At 43.7% G+C, this 19,859-nt stretch overlaps 1 protein-coding gene across 2 annotated transcripts in view; it reads left to right on the plus strand.

Moving 5' to 3' along the window:
• Positions 1–19,859, plus strand: part of CADM2 (cell adhesion molecule 2) — a 1,888,160-nt gene that overhangs the window by 1,434,316 nt on the left and 433,985 nt on the right. For both annotated transcript variants that reach the window (XM_069204145.1, XM_069204144.1), the window contains exon 5: positions 5,193–5,330. In XM_069204145.1, the coding sequence (XP_069060246.1) occupies positions 5,193–5,330 (138 nt within the window). The remainder of the gene's footprint in view (positions 1–5,192; positions 5,331–19,859) is intronic.

A 19,859-nucleotide genomic window follows, 5' to 3' on the forward strand; every position in this document is an offset into this window, starting at 1 on the left:
TGTAGTTTAAGGTGAAATTGGCTGTTGTCCATATACATTATGGTAATGAAAATGTCATGAATATTTGAAAAGGATAAGCAGACACACAATCTACATTCAAACACAGAGATCGAAGTAACAAACCTGAGGGACCAGATATATCATATATGTGCTCAAATACATTGCATGTGACCTTCTTTAAATGTTCTCCAATAATAGAAAGGTCAAATACCCATAAGATGTTAATATACATGTTGGTAACTGTGGTACCTGTATTTCCTGAATAAATGATTTCATTCCTCCTCTAAGAACGTAATCTATGAACTACTTGGGGCTATATAAACATGACATTTTTGAGGTCGCAAATGGCCCGATTAAAATAATTGGGCTATTTGCAATCAGAAAAAAGTTTTTTTTTAATGTACAAATGCCAAAATGCAATTTGGTAAAATTACTGCATTGCAATTTGGGTTTGCAAAAATCGGTATTTGGAAGGGTCATGCTTAGACAGTTCTTTCCTAATACTGATTCGCAGAGGTGTGTATGAATATTTTGTGACCATATTACAGTTGCAAAACATTCATGTCTTACTGACACCTCAGAGAAAGTGGTAACTATTTGCAAATTTGTGACCCCATTGGGTATTATTGTCTGAAGTTTGTAAGCTTTCTTACATTATGAATTTTGTTTTCCTAATTGTGATTTGGTAAAAAGAGCAATTAGGAAATGCAGTTATTTTTTGTAGTTATGGCCCCTAGTTTCTTAATTTTCTTTCCTTGCATTCCATAAAATTCCATTCACATAACAAAATAATAATTTCAATAGGGGTGTAGCTTCAGGGGGTAGTGTTTGGGGTGCTACACCCCATAATAACTGTATCATGTAGTAAATAATTGGGAACATGAGCTTTCACTCGAGCATAGTGAGGTGTCTTTCAGATTTCAGCTAGGATTTTTGTATGCACACACAGACTAAAGCACACACACACACTCCTCTCTGCTTAGAAGTTCTTAAAAAATGTTGGTTATTTTACCAAATATTTTAAGTATCATTAACAATCCACACTGCCCTCCCTTTCTACTGCCCTTAAGCCCCCCTCATGTCCTGCTTCTCAGATAATGTATGTTAAAGAGATATGCCAGCATGATTGTTGGGAAATTTAAAGCTCACATCCCCACCCCAGTCATACTGACCATGATACACCCCTGAGGTTCAAAGGGATTTGTTAACATAAATGTCCAATTCTGATAATTAAACTAAATGCTGCAAGTGTAATAGTTTGACTCTTTTTTTAAGGATTTGCTTAGTTATAAAAGGCTACACTAAGAATTTTGTTTATGTCAATTGAATCTGACATTTAATCTGGTAGCCTCCTAACCTTCCCAAATGTTTGAAACAGGTTGACTAATCAGTTTTGGACCTCCATACAGTTCATGTTTTTTTCTCCACCTGAGAAAGTTATCTGCCTTTTAGAAAATGTTTAACTCAACTCCCCTTTAAATAGGGTGATATTATCTTCTGTTTACCACTCATGAAACTCATGTTTTCTTTCTCACTGGATGCAAATATAATGGTAAATGTTTTCAAATCTCTTTGTAGGGACTAATTGTCATGATATCATGGGCATTAGGCTGTCTGCCCCAAATGTATACACTGTCCCAACATAGACCTACTCATGCTGAAAAGCCCATCATACCTGTATATTGTGATACTGTATTAACATACATAAAGTCAATTATATGTTCAAAACAGGCTAATTCACAGATACAGTAAAAACAATAAAAGTATCCCTCCTTTAGAAGTATTTCAACTTTCAAGATTATGTCTTCCTTTTTATGTAATTCTCAAACTTTTCCAAGCGTACACCTGGAGACTTGTTAGATTTATATTTTCAGTATTACTCGCATGCATATAATTACCACTGCATAATTTTCATGCGTTAAACCTTTCTATATGCAGACATTTTAAACAAAGTTGCTTTATTGTATTAACGTTTTTTTTTTTTTTTTTTTTTTTTTCTCCAGGAGTACATTATTTTTTTGCTGAGGAACCATCTCATATAGTTCCTTGAAATATAGTGGTGATCTTTCCCCATCTCCACATTGGACACCCATTCACTCAATTACCCTTGCACTTGTTAGGAATTATTTTGCAAGCATTTTGAATGTTGTAAACCAGCACTGAAAGTTATGTGGCTTTTTACAAACCTGAAAGTTTGTGGGTGTCCATCTACTCTTGCAGGTTGTACCCCCTGGACAGTCCACAAATCTAACCCTAATCCTAAATTAGTGATTGTGGAAATGCAATCATACAGGAAGAAATTCTATGATCTCATATTCCTTTGGTGAGCTACATGTCTTCCTGCTAGTCTTGAATAGGTATACAGATAGCTTTCTGTCTCAGGTCCACAAGGTTTATGAATGAGGTACATAAAGGTTGTGAGCAAATGTAGGATTTAAGTCTTGAATACATTTTAACAGTCGTTAAAATACTCCTCCTTTGATAACTTCTGTGAATTGAGAAGGTTGAGAACATTCATGGCATTTGTGGAAGATGCAAACCATACACACCTGAATTAAACAATTACCTGCTTAACGCCTAAACTGATGAATTGTATGTCATTTCTGCCAATGGAAAATCTCAGCCGCTTTTTCCCTCTGCAGAAACTTCTTATAATGCACCTTCTATAAATATGAGGGTGGTTGGTGATTTTTCACACCCTATTTATCCACTTACTCTAACGTTTTTTGTAATATCTTTAGGTGTGCAAACCCGAAGGTCACCTCTCTACTCTCTCTTAAAAGCATCTAACGTTTTTACCTCTCTTCTAAACTTTCAGCAGATCAAAATCCACCATACTGGTGGATTATCTGCCATCATGAACACAATATGCATTTGTAAAATTCCATCTTCCAATTTCTGCAAATCAGAATAATACTATGATAAACTTTAAAGTAAATAAAATGGATGTTTGCTCGTGTCCTTAATGTTTATTTACCCTGCCCACTATTTTCAATATCTATATGTTTACAGTTTAAACTGTTATAGTTAATAGAATAGTATATAGTCAAACAGAATAACCAGAGAACGTTTGTATTACTTATTCTTTGTAGAGAACTGGCCATGTTTCAGAAAAGGGAATCTGGAACCACGTAATTGTTAGAATGTCATCATTACAGTATTGTTTTAATGTGTTCATCCAGAGAATTCGTTTTTGCACGGGATATATATTTGTGTCTTACTCCCTTTGTGACAACTGCGCAAAATGTGTTCAGTCACTTGCCATTACAAAGAAATCTGACAACTTCAGCATTTAAGTAAGTGGCAATCGGTCAAGCTAATGACACGCATCCAATTAATTTGTTTCACAATAGCAAGTTTGATTCCACCCAGAAATGGAAATATTAATTTCCCAATGCACATGTTCTGCAGCCCCTGTAAGTTCATGCTTTTATCTCTATTCATGGCCCTTAACGAATATAAACCTTTCATTTCAAATCTTTTGAAAAGCTATTTTTTTAAGAATTCAAGTGAATTTGAATAATAGTCATAAGCGATCTGATATTATAATGAGTATTTTTTAAGCAACAATTAGTCGCAAAAAAATACTATCGCTAGTGAAAGGTGAGTTCAAACAAGTCATCTGCAATTTTCAGCCCTATGCTGATTTCTCCTAATTGTGTCCTGCGAGCGTGTGAAATGGTTATTTAGCAGCACAAACTGGAATGCCGCTGTCCGTGTGGTGCTTACAATTAATGTAGCATAACCTGTTGTCTGAGACCCGCTTTCCCAGCTCTTTGGAAATAATAGGAGTCAAAATCGCCTCGAGGTCAAACAGTTATGGCACCATGCGGTTTTCCCCTAGGGTGATTTAAACTTCTTTTTTCTGCGGTTTTGATTTTAGGGTATGTTAAAACTGCATTTTCTCCATGCCAGACCTGCAAAACTCACAGTTGTGCAAATGTGACCAGTTATTACTAGATGACATTTGATCTAAAAAAAATGCAGATATAACAGCAATTTTATTTGTGCTACAATTAGAGGATCGCATCACAAAACATTTTTAACTTGAGCCATTTTCATGTCTTTGATGGCAAACAAGGATTTGTGTAATGGAAGCACAATTTACCACCATTATATGAAAATAGGACTTTAGAGGAGGTGATATGTGACAGAAATAGTTGTACATATTTTTTGTGGCATTTTATTTTGGATACTGTTGTTTTTTTGTGCTCTTATGTTTTTGGGCTGCATTATTGTGAGGTAATGATGTTGTGTTGTATTCCTGACTTTGTGTTGTAGCCTGTTTTCACTATTACACTGTGTTATGCCATATTATGTTTGAATTGCGATGTTATGCTACATGTTGTGTATTAGAATTTCTTTTTTGTGTACTTAGATAAGTCAACAAATGCTGCTACATTTCAAAGCAAAAGCAAAGAAAGAGAAAAAAACAAGGAGAAAAAAGTTATTTCTTATTGTTGCTCCTCCCTTACGCCTCCCCTCAGGAGGTGTGGGCTTTTGAAACATTCCCAGGTTTGCAGCATATTGTAAATCTGGTAACGTGTCAAATGCTATGGGTATTACGTGGGAACACTCACTGAAACGCCCATGGCACTCCTTCCTATTGCAATGTAAGGTAACAGTGACTTGGCTGCACTGCCTTACTCCATATCTACAAGGCCATGAAAAGCCATGCAGGGTGGCTTTAACTGACCTTGTAGATATGGCTCTGCAGGGTGCGCTGCTGGACCATCATTAAAAGTGAAGTTCCGGCAGTGCGCAGGGGATTGTAAATAAGTCCCTATGTGTGTCTAATCCCAAAATGTTCTCAGTACTTGAAATTAAGCCTCCCATCATTAAGGACAAGATGACAAGTGACCTCGGTAGTAGTGCTGAAATTCCTTCTGTGATGTACAGTTTTCACCCAATTACAGGATGTACTGCTTGGGATGTAGAATGACTTCAGGTAGCTGTTTCCTCACCAATTCCTGCAAGTTCTCCACACATTCAGGCACATTTTGGGCAGGATTTATGTGAGTGGGGGAAGTATTGCAAGTGTCATGTCCATGCAACACGTGTCATGCCCAGTGCTAGTGGTACCAGGAGTAGTGAGTGATATGATCAAGAATTATGGACCACTTGTAATGTAGGAATAAATGTTCAATAAAATGTAAACAGCCTGATAGAACCACTTCTCTGTATTTTGACAGGCGTTCCTGAACAGCCCCAAATCAGTGGGTTTAAATCACCAATAATGGAGGGAGATATGATCCAGCTTACATGCAAGACAAATGGGAGCAAACCAGCGGCTGAACTTCGGTGGTTCAAGAATGACCAGGAAATAAGAGGTGATTTGGGTTAATGTCTTACAATCTATTTCCCTCTTGGTGTCGTTAGTTGGTTTACTCCAGTCACTCTCTTGTGGCCCAGTGGTTGAACTGCTTTATAATGCAAGAATTCTGCGATCCCTGCACAAACAGCAGTCTCTAATTTCTTTATAATCTGTGATTTGTGAATAACACACACACCGAATATAAAGAAAAAAAATCAGAACTTGACTATTATGCATTATTGCAGTCGAGGTCTGGCATCACAATGCCAGCTGCCAGAGCCAGCAGCTGAGGTGAAAAAAGGAAGATCAGGTCATTGAGCACAAACGAAGTAGCTGTTTAAAACAACAAAAAGAGAAGTTGCTTTTCTTTCTTCTGCTCTATATTAATTGCTTAAAACGAAAAGCAGCAAGAACATGTTTATTTTTTGCACTCATTAGATAGAGTAACGCTATAATCATTTTGCTGTTTCTATACATTCCAAGCTTCTACCGTTTTGTTTTTTTTAACTGACTTGTATTGAACGTTTTCTAATATCTGGTTGCAACAAATATCTAACAGGTTTTTGATATGTTTAATTTTGCACTAGAGGTTTCATTTTTATTCTTCATGTTTGCAAACATGCTCGCTCTTTTTTATGAAAGAGTTACACACTACGGTTTTAAGTGGTTTGTAGGAAAGGTGATGGTGTGACCATGGATCATATGGGATAAAGTACCCCTGGCGTACTGCAAGTCACCTCAGAGTTCAGTAACCTTATAAAGAAGCTCAGCCTTTGGTCTCTTTCCAGTATATGGTCATGGAACTCTGTAACTTGCAATGTCCTTATAATGTACTACAGGAGGGACTTTAGCCTTTATATTAATCCTGGCTGCCTTTGTATATCTGTTTCAGAATAGTTTTTCAATTGTTATACAATTTTTTCATTTTAAAACTGCTCTCTCAGTAGATTTCACATAGTCAGATATATACACTGTCTGTAAAGAAACCCAAAGTTAAGGTGAAGTTACGGTTAGGTGTTCACTAACAATGTAACATTTAAACTCTAAAAACCACAGAATTGCACCATTTAGAGTTATCTCAAGTAACTAGAGCTCATGTCCTAAACAGGTTTTATTATTTTTTTCATAGTAAAGAACCGTTAAAACATAGTTTGCCTTGAGTTACCAGTCCAGCATTAAAAGTACATCATTTAGAATAAGTTGCTTATTGAGGCAATGGCTAACCCTGCAAACTCCTGCTAACCCTCCCAACCCCCCCATACCATCCCTCCTTGTCTTGGAATGTTCAAGTGAATGATCGGATTACTTCCAGGCTTATGCTTTATCAATATGCCTTGGGGTCAAATTTCCAAATGGTCACCGGTCTAGGATGTTGCCTCATGACACTGATGGAAACAAAGGGACAGACCCAGTCTGGGGGCAGGTGAGACCTCAATTTGTGCCCTGTGTCATAGGCAACTGGCCATGTGAAGTCCCCAGTGAGGTCCCCTATGAGGAGGGGATCCAGATTCTTCAGGACTCAATAAGCACCTCCCATGCAAGGGCGTTTTTCAATGTTCCAATACTATGCTGTGCTTCCCATAGCAGTATAGCCCCCTCATAACTCACCCAAATCTCAAGCACCCTATGCCAAGTGGTTACTTGTGGTCCACCCAGAGCTTTCCAATGGCGTGTGATTTCTCGTTTAACTAGAATCAATGCCAGATCTTACTGGTAACCTTGGTTTTAGAAGTACAGGGGCACCAATGTAACAGGCAATGACTCAGGGTTTTGGGGACTTCCCTGTCAATTACATTAGCAACTACCAGTGTGACCTCCTCCCAGAAGGAGTACATTAGCGGGAAAGACCACATCATGTGTAAAGGCACTGCGATCATCTCATCACACCTAGGACAAATGGCATTCATCTCATGAAAATATGGATTAATTCGCCCAGGGGTGAGGTAGGTCCTGTGTAGAACATAAAAATTGATCAACTTAAATTGTGCATCCTTAGATAACTTAGGAACCCTATCAATAGTACCCAACTATTTTTCAGTGGTGTCTCCAAGTCTTCTTCCCAACAGGTCCTCAGGGTCTCAAGGGGCTGTAGTGCATCTGTTCTCAATGCTCTGTATAAGCATGTAATGATTTTGTAGGTACCAGCCAAGAGCTTCAAGCATTGACAACATTGATGATGTTTGGGCTTGGTAGAGTCTGATTTCCAAGGCTTGAGAAAGGCCGCCATTAGCTCCAGAGTTCCCCCACATTGCTGACTCCTGCAGTCACCCACATGTCTAATCCTCCCCAGTGGCCCCAGTGAGATAACATTTTTAGCATCTTTATTGGTAAATCCAGTAAGTAAGGGTTCTGTGTGTACGTCTTACGAAGGCACAGAATCCAGCAAGGTCATCCAGGTCAGGGACACAGGGACGCATCACTTTCCCTGGGGTTTGTCACCCACCAATCATTGCCTAACTGAGCCGCTAAGTAATGCGCCTCATAGTCAGGGACAGCCAAGTCCCCTTGTGTAGTCGGGCATTGTAAGGTGGACAAATATACTCTCCTGTAGCTCTGGCCCCAAATAACGGCTATAATCAGTGTATTGAGATCTTGAAAGCGTGTTCTAGGGCCCCAGATTGAGAGCGTCCCAATAAAGTACAGAAGGAGGGAAAATATCACCATCTTCAGCAGAGCCTCTCATCCTGCTACTGACAGTAACAGTGTTAGACTTTTCATCCTTGGCATGGTCTCCCTTAACTTTTTGCCTCTGTTCCCCAGGTTGTTGACGTGTGCTGGACTCCGATTTTGCTGTTTTTGTTACTTTGGGCACTTTACCGCTGCAAACCAGTGCTAAAGTGCAAGTGCTCCTTTGCAAAATGTGTATGTAATTGGCTTATCCATGATTGGCATATTTGATTTATTAGTAAGTCCCTAGTACAGTGCACTAGAGGTGCCCAGGGCCTGTAAATCAAATGCGACTAGTGGGCCTGCAGCACTGGTTGTGCCACACAAATATGTAGCTCTGTAATCATGTCTCAGACCTGTCACTGCAGTGTCTGTGTGTGCAGTTTTAACTGTAAATTCGACTTGGCAAGTGTACCCACTTGCCAGGCCTAAACCTTCCCTTTTCCTACATGTCAGACACCCCTAAGGTAGGCCCTAGGTAGCCCCAAGAGCAGGGTGCAGTGTATGGTTAACCTGTTTGGCTGCGGGCGTCGGCCACTGGCCGATGCCCACACTCCCTCCCTGGTGCGGGTCACGACCAGTGGGCGACACCAGGGAGGGGGTTAATAAATATTTTTTTTTATTTTTTTTATAACCCCGGGAGACACAGAAGCTTCCGTGTCTCCTCCCCCCCCACACCCCACACCTTTGTGACGTCAGCGCGCCGCGAGGCACGCTGACGTTACAAAGTTGATTTCCCCATCGGAGCAGGAAGAAGCCTTGCGGCCGCTTCCTGCTCCGATGGGGAAAACGGCCTTCCCCACGTTCGGGAACGCCTCGTAAGAAAGGAGAGAGTCTCCCCTTTCTTACGAGGCCTTTCTGAAAGAGTTTCCTGGCCCCCGGTCGCAGCTGTGCTGCGATCAGGGCCAGGAAACACCACTAGACGCCAGGGATTTCACTTGGGGGGGTCGGCCCCCTCGGAAAACGGGCTGCCCCCCCCCCCCGGGATTTAAAAAAAAATAAAAATAAATGGACAGGGGGTCGCCCATGGGCAGGGCGACCCCCTGTGGGGGCAATATTTTTTTTAGATGTTGTAGGGTTTCCCTGGGCGACATTTTGCCCCCCAAGGAAACCATACAACAACTAAAAAAATAGATCTATATATAGATAGATATATCTATGTAGATATATCTATGTACATGGATATATCTATGTAGATAGATATATATATATAGAGAGATAGATCTATATATATATCAATCAATCAATCAAAGAGATTTATAAAGCGCGCTACTCACCCGTGAGGGTCTCAAGGCGCTGGGGGGGGGGGGGGGGGGGGAAGGGGCTGGGAGGATCCCTGTTCGAAAAGCCAGGTTTTGAGGCCCTTCCTGAAAAGTAGTAGGTTTTGGGTCTTGCGAAGGTGGGTTGGGAGGGCGTTCCATGTTTTGGGTGCAAGGTAGGAGAAGGATCTGCCCCCGTAGTGGTGTGTTTGATGCGGGGGACAGAGGCGAGAGAGAGGTCAGCTGAGCGGAGGTTTCGTGTGGGGGTGTGGAAGGTGACTCTCGTTGAGTTAGGCAGGGCCTGTGTTGTGGAGTGATTTGTGTGCGAGGATGAGGATCTTGAAGGTGATCCTTTTGTCAATGGGGAGGCAGTGGAGGGATTTGAGGTGTGGAGAGATGTGTTCGTGTCGGGGGAGGTCTAGGATGAGTCGTGCTGCTGAGTTCTGGATGCGCTGTAGTTTGCGCTTGAGTTTTAGAGTGGTGCCGGCGTAGAGGGCGTTTCCTTAATCAAGTATACTGCCGATGAGTGCGTGAGTAACAGTTTTTCTGGTCTCTGTGGGGATCCATTTGAATGTTTTTTTCAGTATACGGAGTGTGTTGAAGCATGAGGAGGTGAGAGCGTTGATTTGTTGGGTCATCGAGAGGGAGGAGTCTAGGATGATGCCGAGGTTGCATGCATGGTTGGCGGGGGTGGGTGCAGGGCCTAGCGTGTTGGGCCACCATGAGGGTTCCCAGGTGTTTTTGTGTGGGCCAAAGAGTATTATTTCGGTTTTGCTTGAGTTGAGTTTCAGGTGGTTGGCTGTCATATATATATCACTTTTGTCAATATGTGTGTGGTTTCCCTGGGGGGAAAAGGGTCAGACTTGTCTAGGGGCAGTTTTAGTGCCATAAAGAAGCGCAGAAGGTTTATATGCCTACTGCAAAGAGCAAATCTGTATTTTATGTAAATAGCTGAGTACATTAGTAAAGTCAGCCATTACCTGCGCTATAATACCAATGAAATGTATGTGCGGGGTGGAGGGTGGCTATGGAGAGATGAAGGGCACTTTTGCTGGGTGGTAATGAGGGAATCCGAGGAGGAGGGAGTGGGAGCACCAATAATGATTGTTGGACTGGGCGCAGGAGGTGCTAAAGACTGTGACGAATGGTATGTGAGAAGGTGTTTTTTGAGTGTCTTGAAAGAACGTGCTGATTGAGGGAAGAAGCGCATGTAAGGTGGCCTCTACTGTTGCACGTATCTCACACACACCATCGATTTTGTGACTGTCTACGTAGGCTACTGTTTTAGAGCAACAGTTTAGTCAATAGCAGAGATGGCATCTTGATGGATGACTGCTGCCGGCACTCGGGTTATAGAGGACAGCTCTGACATAGGATCAGAGACTGAGACATCAGATACTGAGACAGCATCTGAGGGATAGGACAATGGCGCAAACTCTGGGAGTGATTTTTCAGTCGGAGGAGTCCCATTCGATAACTCCTCTTCCAGTACATTATGAGGGAGGTGACGAGGACAGTCCTGCTGTCCCTTCGCAAGCTGTTTGTGCAACTGGGTAATAGTGGGATAGCCCAACCCAGAGAGCAGGTGAATGCAGCGGCAAGCAGAGAGAGAGAGAGTGCTCTCTTGGGAGCTCCCCAATTTAGTTCAGCCCCAAATTCCACCACCCAAATCGTATTGTGGAGACATCAAAATTATCTATGGCAAAACAAACTGGTTTTGTAAGGCAGGCACCTGTGTTTTTGGTCCTGGGTTTGGCGGCCATATAGAGAAACACACTAAACCCAAACATTTCTGGAAACTAGACATTCGGGGGAGTCCACAGAGGTGTGACTTGTGTGGATTCCCCAAAGTTTTCTTACCCAGAATACCCTGTAAAGCCGAAATGTTGAATAAAAACTCTTTTTTTCTCGCATTTCTGTCACACAAACTGCAGGAATATGCTGGGATCCACAAAATTCCTACCACCCAGTGACTCCTCACCTGTCCTGATAAAAACACTACCCCACTTGAGTGCCTACACCTAGTGCCTGCGTCAGGAATGGATCACCCCAGGGTCAACAGCTGCCTCATGTAAGGACCAACATTGACCGTTGTGTGATCTATTCCTGTTGCGGGCACCAGGCCTACCCACACAAGTGAGGTATCATTTTTATCGGGAGACTTGGGGGAACGCTGGGTGGAAGGAAATGTGTGGCTCCTCTCAGATTCCAGAACTTTCTGTCACCGAAATGTGAGGAAAACGTGTTATTTTAGCCATATTTTGAGGTTTGCAAAGGATTCTGGGTAACAGAACCTGGTCAGAGCCCCACAAGTCACCTCATCTTGGATTCCCCTGGGTTTCTAGTTTTCAAAAATGCGCTGGTTTGCTAGGTTTCCCCAGGTGCCGGCTGAGCTAGAGGCCAAAATCCACAGGTAGGCACTGTTTTCTATGAAAAAATGTGATGTGTCCACGTTGTGTTTTGGGGCATTTCCCGTCGCGGGTGCTAGGCCTACCCACACAAGTGAGGTATCATTTTTATCGGGAGACTTGGGGGAACGCTGGGTCAAAGGAAAGTTGTGGCTCCTCTCAGATTCCAGAACTTTCTGTCACTGAAATGTGAGGAAAACGTGTTTTTTTAGCCACGTTTTTAGGTTTGCAAAGGATTCTGGGTAACAGAACCTGGTCAAAGCCCCACAAGTCACCCCATCTTGGACTCCCCTAGGTCTCTAGTTTTAAAAAATGCACAGGTTTGGTAGGTTTCCCTATGTGCCGGCTGAGCTAGAAGCCAAAATCTACAGGTAGGCACTTTGCAAAAAACAGCTCTGTTTTCTGTCAAAAAATGGGAAGTGTCCACGTTATGTTTTGGGGCATTTCCTGTCGCGGGCGCTAGGCCTACCCACACAAGTGAGGTATCATTTTTATCGGGAGACTTGGGGGAACGCTGGGTGGAAGGAAATTTGTGGCTCCTCTCAGATTCCAGAACTTTCTCTCACTGAAATGTGAGGAAAACGTGTTTTTTTAGCCACGTTTTGAGGCTTGCAAAGGATTCTGGGTAACAGAACCTGGTCCGAGCCCCACACGTCACCCCATCTTGGATTCCCCTAGGTCTCTAGTTTTTAAAAATGCACAGGTTTGGTAGGTTTCCCTATGTGCCGTCTGAGCTATAGGCCAAAATCTACAGGTAGGCACTTTACAAAAAACAGCTCTGTTTTCTGTCAAAAAATGGGATGTGTACACGTTGTGTTTTGGGGCATTTCCTGTTGTGGGTGCTAGGCCTACCCACACAAGTGAGGTATAATTTTTATCGGGAGACTTGGGGGAACGCTGGGTGGAAGGAAATTTGTGGCTCCTCTCAGATTCCAGAACTTTTTGTCACCGAAATGTGAGGAAAACATGTTTTTTTAGCCACGTTTTGAGGTTTGCAAAGGATTCTGGGTAACAGAACCTGGTCAAAGCCCCACAAGTCACCCCATCTTGGATTCCTCTAGGTCTCTAGTTTTCAAAAATACACAGGTTTGGTAGGTTTCCCTATGTGCCGGCTGAGCTAGAGGCCAAAATCTTCAGGTAGGCACTTTGCAAAAAACAGCTCTGTATTCTGTCAAAAAATGTGATGTGTCCACATTGTGTTTTGGGGCATTTCCTGTCGCGGGCGCTAGGCCTACCCACACAAGTGAGGTATCATTTTTATCGGGAGACTTAGGGGAACGCTGGGTGGAAGGAAATTTGTGGCTCCTCTCAGATTCCAGAACTTTCTGTCACCGAAATGAGAGGAAAACGTGTTTTTTTATCCACATTTTGAGGTTTGCAAAGGATTCTGGGTAACATAACCTGGTCAGAGCCCCACAAGTCACCCCATCTTGGATTCCCCTAGGTCTCTAGTTTTCAAAAATGCACAGGGTTGGTAGGTTTCCCTAGGTGCCGGCTGAGCTAGAGGCCAAAATCCACAGCTAGTCACTTTGCAAAAAACAGCTGTTTTCTGTCAAAAAAATGGGATGTGTCCACGTTGCGTTTTGGGGCATTTCCTGTTGCGGGCGCTAGGCCTACCCACACAAGTGAGGTATCATTTTTATCTGGAGACTTGCGGGAACATAGAATAGCAAAACAAGTGTTATTGCCCCTTATCTTTCTCTACATTTTTTCCTTCCAAATATAAGACAGTGTGTAAAAAAGACGTCTATTTGAGAAATGCCCTGTAATTCACATGCTAGTATGGGCTCCCAGGAATTCAGAGATGTGCAAATAACCACTGCTCCTCAAAACCTCATCTTGAGCCCAATTTGGAAATGCAAAGGTTTTCTTGATACCTACTTTTCACTCTTCATATTTCAGCAAATGAATTGCTGTATACCCAGTATAGAATGAAAACCAACTGCAGGCTGCAGCTCATTTATTGCCTCTGGGTACCTAGGGTTCTTGATGAACCTACAAGCCCTTTATATCCCCGCAACCAGAAGAGGCCAGCAGACAAAATGGTATATTGCTTTCAGAAATCTGACATTGCAGGAAAAAGTTACAGAGTAAAACATAAAGAAAAATGGCTGTTATTTTCAGCTCAATTTCTATATTTTTTTATTTCAGCTGTTATTTTCTGTAGGAAAACCTCGTAGGATCTACACAAATGACGCCTTGCTGAATTCTGAATTTTGTCTAGTTTTCAGAAATGTTTAGCTTTCCTGGATCCAGCATTGGTTTCACAGCCATTCCTGTCACTAACTGGAAGGAGGCTGAAAGCACCAAAAATAGTAAAAATGGGGTATGTCCCAGTAAAATGCCAAATTTGTGTTGAAAAATGTGGTTTTCTGATTCAAGTCTGCCCGCTCCTGAAAGGTGGGAAGATGGTGATTTCAGCACTAGAAACCCTTTGTTGATGGCATTTTCAGGGAAAAAAACAAAAGCCTTCTTCGGCAGCCCTTTCTTCCCATTGTTTTGGAAAAAACTAAATTTTCACTGTATTTTGGCTAATTTCTTGGTCTCCTCCAGGGGAAACCACAAACTCTGGGTACCATTAGAATCCCTAGGATGTTGGAAAAAAAGGACGCAAATTTGGCGTGGATAGCTTCTGTGCTCCAAAAGTTATGAAGGCCTAAGCGCGAACTACCCCAAATAGCCAAAAAAGGGCTCAGCACTGGGGGGGGGGAATGGCCCAGCGGCTAAGGGGTTAAGGTAGGACATATAGTAATGTGTTTTATATGTCCTGACAGTGAAATATTGCTAAATTCGTTTTTCATTGTTGCAAGGCCTGTCCCTCTCATAGGTTAACATAGGGGCTACCTTTAAATCTGATTAAAGTGTAGATTCCCTTTGGGAGCGGATGGACATGTGGAGTTTGGGGTCTCTGAGCTCAAAATTTAAAAATACATATTTTAGTAAAGTTGATTTTAAGACTGTGTGTTTGAGAATGCCACTTTTAGAAAGTGAGCATTTTCTTGCTTATACCATTTCTGTGACTCTGCCTGTTTGTGGATTCCCTGTCTGGGAGAGTTTGACAGTTGGGCTGGTTGCACCTCACACTAGACAGTGACACAAAGGGATTTGGGGTGTTGCCTGCATATCCTGATGAGCCATCAGTGCTAGGAGGGAGGGGAGGAGTGGTCACTCACACCTGAAATGGCTGTGCACAATGCAATCTCCAACCCCCTGGTAAGTGTATGGGGCCTGGCCTGGGCAAGGCAGGATTTCACATTCAAAAGAGACTTTACTTTGAAGTAGGCTTACTTCAAAGGACAACTTTGGTATAAGAAGGTCACCCAAAACCACAGACTTGAGAAACACTTCTGGAAACAAGAGGAACCTCTGCCTGGAGAAGAGCTGAAGAGCGGAGGAAGAAGAGCTGCCCTGCCTATGACTGTGCTTTGTGAAGCTATCCTGCAGTTGCTGGGTCTGCCAGAGTAACAGGGCAAATACTGGACTTTGTGTGCCTTCCATCTTGAGAAGAGCTCTTCAAGGGCTTGATTTAGAGCTTGCCTCCTGTTGTTTGAAGTCTCAGGGACAGCAAAGACTTCTCTCTGCCAGCACCTGGAGTCTCTGGAGAGACTCCTACTCTGCCCTGTGGTGCCCATCCAGTTCCTGGGACCCTGAAAGAAGAAGCTGGCAGCCTAAAGACAAGGAAATCTACGCACAGAGCACCATGCGGGGAAAAGATCAACGCAACTCCGATCTGCGGCTGAAGAACCGACGCGCTGCCGGCTCCGCAGCTGAGAAACAACGCTCGCAGGAAACGTAATCGAAGAATTGATCCACGGAGCAAGAGAAACGACACTCAGCATCGCCAACGGAGGCTGGGAGATCACAACCTGCGCTGCAGGGTTTTCGAATCATCGTGCGGCTGGATTTCCCACTTAAGTCCTGCTGGGCGTGGAAAAACAATGCAAGGCCTGCCCGGACCCGAGAGTGCTGACCGGATTGACGCATCACTCTCCTGCAGAGAGAAGAAACGACGCACTCTGACCCGGTGAAAGGAGAAACGACTCACGGTCCCGCTAGTGAGTGGAATCAATGCATCCCAAGCCCTTTTGACGTGCACTCGCCCGTGCGGGGTTACTTTTGATGCACCCAAGGTACTTTTTCACGCTGACAGCGTTAGTGTGTGTTTGACTCTTTTTGATATTTAGTTGATAACTTGACTTGTGTATTGGGGATTTTTTGTCGTTTTGGTCTTGTTTTGTTTAGATAAATATTTCCTATTTTTCTAAACCTGTGTTGTGTCATTTTGTAGTATTTTCATTGAATTACTGTGTGTTTTGGTACAAATACTTTACACTTAGCACTCTGAAGTTAAGCCTACTGCTTTGCCAAGATACCAAGTGGGTAAGCAGGGGTTAGCTGAGGGTGATTCTCTTTTACCCTGACTAGAGTGAGGGTTCTTGCTTGAACAGGGGGTAACCTGACTGTCAACCAAAGACCCCATTTCTAACAAGAAGTACCTTCCAAAAATCAATGTGCACCTTTAATTCCCTCACTGTTAGACCCAGGTTCCCCTCTAATATATCAGTCTGGGTGTGAAAGATTTTGACTCCCAAATATGACAAGCTTCAAGACTCTCATTGAAGGTCTCCCAGGCCCTCAGGTGCCCTGACATCTACATTGGTGGGAAACAATCAGTTTTTTTCCCCAGTTTACCTTTGAACCTGATAAGGTCCCGAAGTCTTCTAGCATATGTTTGGCCCCCTTGCGCTCCCTCCCTGTATCGTTCAGAAAAAGCAGGAGGTCATCTTCATATAGTGCTAGGTGCTTGAGTGTGCCCATCTGTATCCCCTATAGCGGGTTCTCGTCCTGGCCAGGCTTGCAAGAGGTTCCATGGCCAGTGCAAAGAGCAAGGGTGAGAGAGGGGAATCCTGTCTTGTCCCACACTCGACTGTATAGCTATCTGGGATGGTCTGACCCGTAAGGATTCTAGATGTTGGGTTTGTAATAACCTGATCTAGGCCACAAAGTCACTGCCCAGGTGCATATGCAACATGACCCTATACAGGTAGCTCCATTCCAAGCTGTCAAAATCCTTTTCAAGCAAGAATGGCGGCCTTCTCTATGTCATAGGTGGTGACTTCCAACAGCATTAGCAGTCTCCTCACATTTAAAGCCATATTTCTCCCAGGGATGAATCCCGCTTATTCAAGATGTATTAGTTTGATCATCAGTGGCAATAACCTGGTGGCTAGGATTTTACTTAGGATCTTGTAGTCAGTGTTTAACATAGACAACGGTTGACATGTCTTGCAATCAGTTGCAGGTTTACCAGGCTTTAATAGAGATATCACTAGTGCTTCTCTGGTAGTCTGTAGCAGACTCCCAGAGTCCCTTGTGGCCCTGTAGAAGTTAACCAGTTTAGGAGCCAGTTCCTCAGCATATGTGAAGTAGAGCTCCACTGGAAATCAATTGGATCCTGGGGTTTTTCCCCTGCCTAGTCCCTTGATTGCCACTTTGACTTCCTGCAAGGCAATATCCCCTCCCAACTCCTCTGCCTCCTCCGCAGTTAGTTGCAGAAGAGCGATCGACAAAAGGAGGGACGGGAGCGCTCTTTCATCTTATGATATTTTGCTTCTGTATAATTCTCAATAGTATTGAAGAAAACATTGCTTAATGTTGTTTTGGGTATTGAGGATGTTTCCCTCATCTCCATTTGTTCTGTGACTGAGCTCCTCTTGATGGGGTTTGCAACCCAGGCCAGTAAATGCCCAGTGTGATCACATTCTGCATGCGCCCTCTCCATATAGGCCCTGTAGTCGAAACATCGAAGCTTCATAATATACATTGCTACTTTTTTTGTCACATCTAGTAAAGTCTTGTGCAGTTCTGGGTGTCCAGCTCTTTGCTATTCCAACTCTCTGAGTTCTTCTTCTGAAATAGTGATCTCCCGGAGTAATGTGGTCCAGACGCCCACAGACTTAGCAAAACAATAACCCCGAAGGGCTGAATTAAAAGCATCCCATTCCATATGGGGGAATGAGGCTGTTCCAGCATTGTGAGAAAAAAATGTCCCCAGCTTTTCCCTGATCGTCTTCCTGAAAAACTTATTTTCAAGGGATTCAAGTTTCAGCCTCCAAGTACAGATTTTTGGGGATGGCCTTTGCCACTGCTGATGTAACAGGACCAGATTCTGATCAGAGATGGGACGGGCTAGGTATTCTATGTTGTGGATTAGGCTATGGATGTCAGGTGTGCACAAAACTGTGTCCAGTCATACATGTGAGTCATGTATAATTGAAAAAATGAGTAGACTCATGACTGGGGATGCCTTCATCTTCAGGAGTCTTCGAGGCTCCACCTCTCTTGCCATTCTGTAAATTCACAGGCTATACTGTATGTTGAGGATTCGCACAGCGGGGGGAGTGATATATAGAGCGATTTACGCAGTTAAAATGGAGTGAGTTAAGAAAGGGGGCTAGTAGGGCTGACAGCTTTGCCAAGAAGGCACTCTGTTCTACATTGGGGCCATATACATTCCCTATGTTTATGTCTCTGCCATCAAGTCTACCTGCAACCACCACATATCTGCCCTCTGGGTCAACTACAGTGTTGGGCCCAATTTACAAAGGTAAATGTTAGACCTGACAGCCTTAGGGTGGTCACCCCTAACTTTTTGCCTGCCTCGCTCTACTTTTTGGACACTGTTTTTGCTGGTTTTTAGATTCTGTGTACTTTACCACTGCTAACCAGAGCTAAAATGCATATGCTCTCTCCCTTTAAACATGATAACATTGGATCATACCGAATTGGACTATTTTAATTCACTTCTAAGTCCCTAGTAGTGAGCACTATATGTGCCCAGGGCCTGTAGATTAAATGCTACTAGTGGGCCTGCATCACTGATTGTGCCACCCACTTAAGTAGCCCCTTAACCTTGTCTCAGGCCTGCCATTACAAGGCCTGTGTGTGCAGATTCACTGCCAATTCGACTTGGCATTTAAAAGTACTTGCCAAGCCTAAACTCCCCTTTATCTACATATAAGACACCCCTATGGTATGCCCTAGGAAAACCATAGGGCAGGGTGCTGTGTAGGCAAAAGGCAGGACATGTACCTATGTAGTTTACATGGCCTGGTAGTGTAAAACTCCCTAATTCGTTTTTACACTGCTGTGAGGACTGCTCCCTTCATAGGCTAAAATTGGGGCTGCCCACATTGTTTGAGTGGTAGCTGCTGTTCTGAAAGGAGTAGGAAGGTCATATTTAGTATGGCCAGAATGATGATATAAAATCCTGCTGACTGGTGAAGTTGGATTTAATAAAGTGGGCATTTCTGTGCACTTAAATCTTTTTGTGCCTTACAATCCACGTCTGTCTGGGTTTAGTTGACAGCTCCTTGTGCATTCACTCAGACACACCCCAAACACAGGATACTCAGCCTCACTTGCATACATTTGCTTTTTGAATGGGTCTTCCTGGGCTGGAAGGGTGGAGGGCCTGCTCTCACACATGGACTGCAACACCCCCTACTGGGACCCTGGCAGACAGGATTGAACTGAAAGGGGACCTTGTGCACTTCTAAGCCACTCTTTGAAGTATCCCCCACTTCTAAGGCACATTGGGATAGATGAACAGGGCGTCCACCCCTTCCAACTCAGACACTTCCTGGAGAAGAAAACTGGAACCAGAACCTGCATCCTGCCAAGAAGAACTGCCTGGCTGCCCAAAGGACTCACCTGACTGCTTTCTGTGAAGGACTGCTGCCTTGCTGTGGCCCTGCTGCCTTGCTGCTTTCTGGCTGTGGTGAAAAAGTGCTCTCCAAGGGCTTGGATAGAGCTTGCCTCCTGTTCCCTGAAGTCTCAGTACCAAAAAGGCTTCTCTCTTGCAACTGGACTCCTTGTGCGGCGAAAATTTGAAGCACAGCTTGCTAGATCCGACGCACAGCCTGCCCGCGGTGAGAAATTCACTGCACGCCGAACTGTAACGATGTAGCGTGACTTCGCAAGCAGAAGATCGACGTGGCGCCTGCGTTGCAACCAGAACTTCGACGCACGGCCCACCTGATCAACGCACAGCCGAGGGATGATGCAGCCTGACTTCCAGAGGGGAATCGACGCAGCACCTGCTGTGCGGGAGAAACTTCCATGCAACGCCCACCGGATCGACGCAGCACGTGTGACTTCGCTCTGTAAGTTCAGGATTCCACGCACAGACCCTGGGGTGTCTGAAAACCC

This window comes from Pleurodeles waltl, chromosome 8 (assembly GCF_031143425.1).
Source record: "Pleurodeles waltl isolate 20211129_DDA chromosome 8, aPleWal1.hap1.20221129, whole genome shotgun sequence".
NCBI classification, from domain to species: domain Eukaryota; kingdom Metazoa; phylum Chordata; class Amphibia; order Caudata; family Salamandridae; genus Pleurodeles; species Pleurodeles waltl.